Below are 10,174 nucleotides of genomic sequence, written 5' to 3' on the forward strand. Positions count from 1 at the left end.
GGTGTCCAACAGTTTCTTTTTGATTTGTCTTCTTTCTTCTATACAAGACCACGTTTCTTCTGAGATCCATTCTGTCTTCTTGCTCTTTCTGAAGCCCAGAACTTCCTCGCTTGTCTCTTTCATTACTCTGTTGAAGCCTTCAATAGTCAGTGCTGCCTCATCTTCCAAAATACTAAATCTATTCTTGAGGGTTAACCTAAACTCTTCTTTCACTTTTGAGTCTTTCAACTTGAAGACATCAAAGCGTTGGTTCTTGATGTCTCCTGTCTTGGCTTTCCTGAGCTTCAAAGTCACCTTGAAGATTATGGTCGCTGCCGATGTCTGCATGTCGCATCACACGCATGTCCTGCAGAGATTGCCTCCACCGACCGTTGATGATGATGTGGCCGATCTGGTTCTGGGTCCTGCCGTCTGCTGATGTCCATGTTAGTTTGTGGATCTCCTTGTGCGCGAATAGGGTGCCTCCTATGACCAAGTCGTTCTGTTGACAGAAGTTGACTAGTCTCTCGCCGTTGTCGGTGATCACACCCATTCCATGTCGTCCCATGGTCCTCTCTCTGTCTTTGTTTTCGCAGCCAACCTTAGCATTGAAGTCGCCGAGCAACATAAGCACGTCGTGTTGGGGGATGTCCTCTTATACCCTTTGAAAGGTGTCGTAGAATGCATCCTTGTCCTCTTCTTCCGCATTGTCTATTGGTGCGTAGCCCACAACAACAGACAGCTTGGCGTACTTGGAGTTCATCCTGACGTACAGCAGGCGCTCGTTCACAGGTTTCCACTGTAGCACGGTGTTGGCTTTGCTCTTGCTGATGATAACAGCAACTCCTTCCCAGTGGTTGTTGTTAGTTCTTCCTGACCAGATGATGACTTCTCCGGAACTCACCTTCTGCTTGCCAGAGCCAGTCCATCTTGCTTCAGTTACTCCCATAAGGGTCAGGTTGTATCGGGTCAGCTCACTCACCACTTGCGCTAGCTTCCAGTCTGGTAGAGTGTTCGCAGGTTCCAACATCCAACTCTGATCCATCGCTTTGGCGTCAAGAGTTCAGCTATCGGGGTGGGGACGTCCTTGCGGCTTTGATCCCCATCCTTCGTAAGTCCAGTTGCCTGGTCTGCTTCACTCCCGGCGCCGTTTGTCGCTTGTTCCCTTGTTGTCATTTCCGTTCAACCCATAGTAATCTTTGTCTTTATGCCACGACAGACAGATGCATACCCAGGGCCCTTTTGACACAGATTATCTAGTTAATAAAGATAATATTTCATTTAAAAATCAAAATCTGAAGAATACAGGTTTTACAAACGATAGGCAAGGACAGTTTTATTTTTGTGTACAGTCTATGCACACTCCTATTTAACCCTTTGCATGCTGGGAAATTTGTCGTCTGCTAATGTGTCGTCTGCTGAATTTCTAAAATTAGCATTTTCTTCGATTTTTTTTCAAAGAATACTATCAGAATAGCAAACAGTTTGGATCCAGACGAGACGCCACGTTCTGTGGCGTCTCATCTGGATCCAAACTGTTTGCAAAGGCCTTCAAAATTCGGTTCCCGCACTGAAAGAGTTAAAAAAAAAACAATATTTAAAATATATATCATGAAGTAATGCAATAAAACACTTACCAACATTTCAAGGTTGAAGTCTAATTTTATTGAGCACTTTTATTAAACAACATTTATTTATCTAAAATAGTACTCACATGTTAAAACACTTTTCTTGTTTCATCAAAAGTCTCACCACAAGTTGGGACTTAATTTTGTATTGAAAAAAATAAGTATGATTGCTATGTTAGAGAAATAAAGGAAATTTTAAAGACATAAACAAAATAGTTAAACGTTAGTAACCAGCGAAGTTGTTGTTTCTTGTTAAATTATTGAATTATTATTACAACAAATAATACAATGTGTCCAAGGTTAAAATACACCTACCACCCACAGTGGTCTAGAGGTATGGTCCAACTTAAGTTCAAGGATCTTCCTGTAGTCTTTTGCTCCAAACTCATCTTCCTGAGATGTCTCAGTAACCTGACGTGTGGCTGCCTCTGGTATGCCTGTTAGGGCAAATAAAATAAAGTTGCCTCATTCTATGAAAACTGGGCTAAATGCATGTGCATAAAGTGTCATAAGTGTCATTCCAGATAAGCCCATGCATTCTGCAAAGGCTAATCAGGGATGACACTTGATGCCTTATTTGGATTAAGAAGAGACTTCTTTTAAACAAAATATACCATAAAAGCAGGAAGTGCCTTCCTTGACTAGCCTGGGAAGATTGCACAGGCTTATCCAAGTAGACCCTATATGCACATGAATTAAGGTAGATTGCACAGGATTATCCAAGAAGACCCTATATGCACATGAATTAAGGTAGATTGCACAGGATTATCCAAGAAGACCCTATACGCACATGAATTAAGGTAGATTGCACAGGATTATCCAAGTAGACCCTATACGCACATGAATTAAGGTAGATTGCACAGGATTATCCAAGTAGACCCTATACGCACATGAATTAAGGTAGATTGCACAGGATTATCCAAGAAGACCCTATACGCACATGAATTAAGGTAGATTGCACAGGCTTATCCAAGAAGACCCTATACACACATGAATTAAGGTAGATTGCACAGGCTTATCCAAGTAGACCCTATACGCACCTGAATTAAGGTAGATTGCACAGGATTATCCAAGTAGACGCTATACGCACATGAATTAAGGTAGATTGCACAGGATTATCCAAGTAGACCCTATACGCACATGAATTAAGGTAGATTGCACAGGCTTATCCAAGAAGACCCTATACGCACATGAATTAAGGTAGATTGCACAGGATTATCCAAGTAGACCCTATACGCACATGAATTAAGGTAGATTGCACAGGCTTATCCAAGAAGACCCTATACGCACATGAATTAAGGTAGATTGCACAGGATTATCCAAGAAGACCCTATACGCACATGAATTCAGGTAGATTGCACAGGCTTATCCAAGAAGACCCTATACGCACATGAATTAAGGTAGATTGCACAGGCTTATCCAAGAAGACCCTATACGCACATGAATTAAGGTAGATTGCACAGGCTTATCCAAGTAGACCCTATACGCACATGAATTAAGGTAGATTGCACAGGCTTATCCAAGAAGACCCTATACGCACATGAATTAAGGTAGATTGCACAGGATTATCCAAGTAGACGCTATACACACATGAATTAAGGTAGATTGCACAGGCTTATCCAAGAAGACCCTATACGCACATGAATTAAGGTAGATTGCACAGGCTTATCCAAGTAGACCCTATACGCACATGAATTAAGGTAGATTGCACAGGCTTATCCAAGAAGACCCTATACGCACATGAATTAAGGTAGATTGCACAGGCTTATCCAAGAAGACCCTATACGCACATGAATTAAGGTAGATTGCACAGGATTATCCAAGAAGACCCTATACGCACATGAATTAAGGTAGATTGCACAGGCTTATCCAAGTAGACCCTATACGCACATGAATTAAGGTAGATTGCACAGGATTATCCAAGAAGACCCTATACGCACATGAATTAAGGTAGATTGCACAGGCTTATCCAAGTAGACCCTATACGCACATGAATTAAGGTAGATTGCACAGGATTATCCAAGTAGACCCTATACGCACATGAATTAAGGTAGATTGCACAGGATTATCCAAGAAGACCCTATACGCACATGAATTAAGGTAGATTGCACAACTTATCCAAGAAGACCCTATACGCACATGAATTAAGGTAGATTGCACAGGATTATCCAAAAAGACCCTATACGCACATGAATTAAGGTAGATTGCACAACTTATCCAAGAAGACCCTATACGCACATGAATTAAGGTAGATTGCACAGGATTATCCAAGTAGACCCTATACACACATGAATTAAGGTAGATTGCACAGGCTTATCCAAGAAGACCCTATACGCACATGAATTAAGGTAGATTGCACAGGATTATCCAAGAAGACCCTATATGCACATGAATTAAGGTAGATTGCACAGGCTTATCCAAGTAGACCCTATACGCACATGAATTAAGGTAGATTGCACAGGCTTATCCAAGAAGACCCTATACGCACATGAATTAAGGTAGATTGCACAGGATTATCCAAGAAGACCCTATATGCACATGAATTAAGGTAGATTGCACAGGATTATCCAAGTAGACCCTATACGCACATGAATTAAGGTAGATTGCACAGGCTTATCCAAGAAGACCCTATACGCACATGAATTAAGGTAGATTGCACAGGATTATCCAAGTAGACCCTATACGCACATGAATTAAGGTAGATTGCACAGGATTATCCAAAAAGACCCTATACGCACATGAATTAAGGTAGATTGCACAGGATTATCCAAGAAGACCCTATACGCACATGAATTAAGGTAGATTGCACAGGATTATCCAAGAAGACCCTATACGCACATGAATTAAGGTAGATTGCACAGGCTTATCCAAGAAGACCCTATACGCACATGAATTAAGGTAGATTGCACAGGCTTATCCAAGTAGACCCTATACGCACATGAATTAAGGTAGATTGCACAGGATTATCCAAGAAGACCCTATACGCACATGAATTAAGGTAGATTGCACAGGATTATCCAAGAAGACCCTATACGCACATGAATTAAGGTAGATTGCACAGGATTATCCAAGAAGACCTATACACACATGAATTAAGGTAGATTGCACAGGATTATCCAAGAAGACCCTATACGCACATGAATTAAGGTATGTTTTCCCAGAGAGTGGCTCAAATTACCAGTAAAGCCTACATTACAAATCGTGAAATGTTCATAATAATTATGATATTGTTTTTGCAATTCCTGCTTTTCCTGAGTTCTAATTAAACTGTTTTAACACTAGCACAATTTTCATGTGATTTAAAGTAAAACTAGCAACAGTTACTGGTAGCTCTTTTTATGGCAATTTCCTTTAGTAAATTATTGTATATTATACACTTATAGGTATGTTCAATGTACTACCAAAATAAAAAAGAAAAAAGTTTGTTATGGTTGTTTTGAGGAACATTAATAATTTTATTACTGACAGAAAAAATAACCTGGTACTCCATGTGAACAGATTTATAAGCATACATAGTTTCCTAGTGTGGGAATCGTAGTTATCGAAATTAAATGCTTAAAGTTCAATTCCCAGTTTGATGCTGTAACACAATATCCATTTTTATTCAAGAATATGAATATTGCACCATTGAATATTAAATCCCCAATTTAAACAATGACATATCCTATGCAAAACATATAAATAAAATAAAAACTTAACTGAACAATATTTTCACATTGAAATTTCTTAAAAACACAAATTCATTAATGCTGTTTACACTGTCGACATAGTGCTGGTACACATAATGCCGCCTCTTTCAACAACATCATGATACTGTCATTTACAGCAACAATTCTGCAGATGGTGGGATTTAATACGCAGGTTATAATGTTGTTGTTTTTTAACTTTCATTATGTATTTTTCACTCTCTTTTTTCTGTGAGCAATCATATTAATTACTTGCAAATCTGAATATTTACTCGGTCACATATTTGGAGTAAATTAAGTTAAAGCCCGGTTTAATGTCTTTATTCCCCTTATCACTGCCTTACCTGACTTTGTATCTACTTCTTGACTGTCGTCATCTACATCATACGAAGGTAGATCCAACTCGGACTTGTATTTTTTCGATCTTCGCTCTTCTGCCAAGAATAAATTTGAATAATGAGCTTTTATGTAAAAAAAATAATAAAATTTGAAAAAAATCATTTGATGACTCTGACATTAATTTTTTAAATAAAGCCTGGATACATGAAACCCTTGGGCGCCTGAAAAATCCCAGGAAGGCCTGCTATCACTAAAGACATCTGTGTGAAATGAATGATAAATACTATGGGAATATTTTAATTTCCAAATTGAGTCATTTATACGGGCAAAAGCCAGCAAAGAGGGCGTTGACCATTCATACATATGGAAATTTAGATATAAAACTACATAAGAATACCATCCTCGAGTGACCAGAATCGACGCTGCCTTAATTCGACGCGATTTTTGTTTTGCCTCTGTTTGATACATAAGCGCCATCCGTTGACGTCATACAATAGCACATGGTACACTACGCACAATTTACTATAGTTGTTGTTTGTTATGTGGAAAATAGCGGGCTAAAAGGTAAGATATGGTTGATTGGTTTGCAATTGATGGATTTTTATGTATTTTACTTAATGCAAAACTTTTGAACACTTTACACCCGATTGTCTTTGTTAACAAGAACAAGGGATAATGCATCGGTTTCGTCTGCAAAAGTTCACTATTTCGTTCATAAGTCACATGACTGCCATTTGACAAAACATCGTATACATAGATTAATTTTCACTATGAAAAAGGTGTACGCATAAACTTTGATTTGAAGTCCGGATATGTTTATGGTTATGTTGTAATACAATTTTAACTACATGTAGCAAGTGTTTATGTTGGTAATTGCATATTGTGTTTATTCCTTATTTTCATTTACTTAATTATAATTGTAGGTTCCACAAAAGAAGTACATGTTATATTCACCTACTTCCATAAACACAGCTTATGACAAGGGGTTGCTGACAGGGTCCCCTAGTAACCACTGCCAGAAAGTGTGGCAGTCCAAATTTAAAAACCTTAATTGATTTAATTAATTTCAGTTCCATAATGCTTTTACAGTGATACAAATTTAAGTACAACAATCATGATTTAATACAGGAAAAAGCCCGCGAAGCGGGCGTTGACCGTTCATACATATGGAAATTTAGACATAAAATTACAGAAGAATACCACATATGGATGCGTCTCAAAAAAATTTGCCACGCGACATATATTTTCGCAACGCTATTTATGACCTTGAACAAATAAAAAACACTTTGACATATGCTAAATCACATGTTAATACATACCTCAGGAAAAATTATATCAATGACATCATAATTGGGTAGCGAATCGCACTAAATATTCTCGCATTATTTGTTTTTCTTCGAAACAGTTCCAGAATTAAGTCATTACTCAATTATCTCCCCTGAATACTCATCTTCAGTGGGTATAAGCCGAAGACTGGTTCACTACATATAGTGACAGTCTTTACCAAACACAATTTACGTGCACATAACCCGTCTTAAATATATTGCCGAATCTCAGATTTCTTTCGAATTTATTTGCTTTGATCTTTTCGATATCTTATTGTTATTATAATCCTGACAAATAACAAACGCTTGTTAAAAAAATATTTGTTTTAAACATTATAGTTGGCATCTCTATTCTTCCAGTATTCTCGCGGTATTTCAATAACGACACCCTACTGTTTATTTGTCAGAATTCGTAACGCATTTTCCATTCGCTCTCAGAAAGAAGTTTTACGTGTGATCATGAGCAATATTCTGGTAAGTTGTCATTGTTATCCATCAGAAACACATTTATTCACAAAATTTAAAGATATTCCGATCTAACTTTTTAGTCTTTTAGCTTTAATTTTCAACGTATTTACACCTCATCTGCTCGCACTTTACCCATATTTCGAAGGTTACATATCACTATAATAAGTTTAGGCCTTAAACCACAAAATCCAATACCGTTGCATTTTCGTACCACAATCTTACGTAAAAAATCTTCCAGATTCAAAATCAACAAAAAACAAGACATTTATAAATTGTCTGCATTATTGACAAAATTTTAAGATATTTGTTGGTTTTCCGTTTTTAGAAGCTGTTCTGCCAAGGCAAGAGCTGGGCATCACACAAGCCATTCTATCCAGCAAAACTGACAGTTTTGGTTTACAGAAATCAACAAAGGAGGGATTCCTGAACTATCAAAATTTCCAAGCTATACACACAGTTATTATCTGGGGTGATCTTTATTGGTTCTGTTGGTTTACTTGGATGGAACGTGTGTGAACTTTTATTGAACTTTGAAAAGTCTATATCTGTCTATCTGTAAACAAAAATCAGCTATGGCATAATAAGATCAGATGTGCAAATAATGTCAAATGGTTATTAAATGAACAATTTGAAGGCAATTATGCTGAAAAAATATGAATGTTCCCATGCAAATTTAGTCTGTATATCGACAAGTGTTTGCCAATAAATGTCAAACTAGTAATACAACACTTAGTATGTTAAAGCACTAAGTACCTGTTGTGATCATTTTTAGTAAGATAGTGTAATTCTAAACAGTAGCAAATAGCTTGTTTAGTAAATGCATTATGCAATTAATATGATTTCCTTTCTATTGTGTAATTAATAAATTGGTTGTTACTTGTTAATCCATGATAAATATTTTATGGCTAGTACAAACCAGAATTGTTAATTTTGTAAAAGGTAATAAAATAACATCTCTTTGTAATTTCATATACGTAAATATTCTTGTACTGTAGGTTGATGACTGTGTTTTAGTATTACTTATTTTGTAACTATTATTGTGCAAATAAAAGATGTGAAGTGTTTTGTATCTCCACACAATACCACATACCTTTTTATATATGTTCTGTGTTATGTGTAATTTGAATGTTTAAATAAAAAAATATTGATGATATAACATGATGCATTTTAATATTTGCATTCAAATTGTTACTATAGAGCTAAGTGTATGCAGTTTAGACTGTGATTTAAGAATTGCTACAAAATGACTAGCTTTTTAGTGGCGACAAAATTTAAACTATTCAACAATAGTTTGCGAAAGAAAATTAGAAACCTGCAAGATACCTGTATTTATTAAATATTTTAATAGCAAAACAAGTATGTTGTTATGCTGTTACACATAAATATACATTGACAATAAATAAGAAGACAATTAGCGGTGTTAACATTTCCCAACAGTAGAAATCATTCTGCTGATGAAGTCAGTGGTATACAGACGAAAGCTCCAGGTATGGCTTTCAATACGTAGTGTGTGTAATTTGATTGTCTAAAACTTATTGGATTAAAAAAAATCCTGTCAAATTTGTCAATCAAAATTGATTTGACACATCACATGATTTTGATTATGTTAAATCAGTGTACTGTATGCTAAATGCTATTAAGTTTAATTGAGACATTTGATGAAACAAACTGTTTCGTGGGTAGGACCAGTACTTAGTGTCTATATGACGTACTATGACGTCGAAAGTCTACAAGACCTACTAGGTAGAACGAGAAATGTACTTTGACGTACAATTTTCACCGAACCTTGAGTGTTAGCCAATCAGAAGACACCTTACATCTGTTGCTTTTAGAGATATTTGACATTGAACATTATTATTATTATTTATCCCAAATTATGCGACTATCGACCGCTTACTCATAGATATTGTGCGTATTTATTAAACATTATTATTATTATAATTTATACCAAATTAAGCGACTATCGACCGCTAACTCATAGATATTGTGCGTATTTATTGACCTGGCGTGGCGGAATTAACCTCTGACTTATGAAAATTATGGTTATCACAAAATATTACCAACCGGGGAGGCTATTTTACATTATTTATCCCGTTATCATTTGGCAACTGTTTGGTTACCGTTGGGAATTTCCTACACAGTAATGCGCTGGACGGTCGTAAAACTCAGCTCCGCATGATCAATAAATACTCACAATATGCTGAATAATTCTAATTGTAAAAAAAGTCAGGGCTTACTCTGCCATTCGCCAAATTAGCCAATGGCTACAAATTGACCTATTTGGCTAAAGAAAATTCTATTTGGCTACAACTTTTTCTTCATTAAAACCTTAAAATGGCCAAAAAAAGAAGAATTTTGCAATAGCAAGGCGAATTTGGCTAAAGAAATTTTTGAGCCAGGGGAAGCCCTGAAAGTAACAATTGAATCTACTTCAAATTTGTATATAATCTATTTCAATGCATTAAATACTTGAAACTTCTATGTGTTTTTTTTTGCCATTCAAATATGTTTATTCATTTTGTCCTCAATTAAAAAAGAGATTTTAAACATTTATTATGAATAAATCTGAAGGAAAAGCGGCTCAAGAGACAAGTGTTTTGATTGGCTGTTCAGAAAATTTGTACGTCGAAGTACAAACATGTATGTCGAAGTACAAATTGTACTTCGACGTACAAATATATACTTCGAAGTGTATTTTATAATTGGATGTCGACATACAATTATTGTACTTCGACGTACATTTCTCTTT

The 10,174-nt window shown here is 36.2% G+C and overlaps 1 protein-coding gene across 2 annotated transcripts in view; it reads right to left on the reverse strand.

Moving 5' to 3' along the window:
- Window positions 1-10,174, reverse strand: part of LOC127855041 (general transcription and DNA repair factor IIH helicase subunit XPB-like) — a 42,865-nt gene that overhangs the window by 31,469 nt on the left and 1,222 nt on the right. The window contains exons 2-3 of one of the 2 annotated variants that reach the window (XM_052390379.1): window positions 5,638-5,727; window positions 1,923-2,044 (exon numbers count right to left, since the gene is read on the reverse strand). In XM_052390379.1, coding sequence (XP_052246339.1) covers window positions 1,923-2,044; window positions 5,638-5,727 — 212 coding nt within the window. The remainder of the gene's footprint in view (window positions 1-1,922; window positions 2,045-5,637; window positions 5,728-10,174) is intronic. The other variant, XM_052390380.1, reaches the window with a different exon arrangement.

Source organism: Dreissena polymorpha, chromosome 13, assembly GCF_020536995.1.
Source record: "Dreissena polymorpha isolate Duluth1 chromosome 13, UMN_Dpol_1.0, whole genome shotgun sequence".
Lineage (NCBI taxonomy): Eukaryota > Metazoa > Mollusca > Bivalvia > Myida > Dreissenidae > Dreissena > Dreissena polymorpha.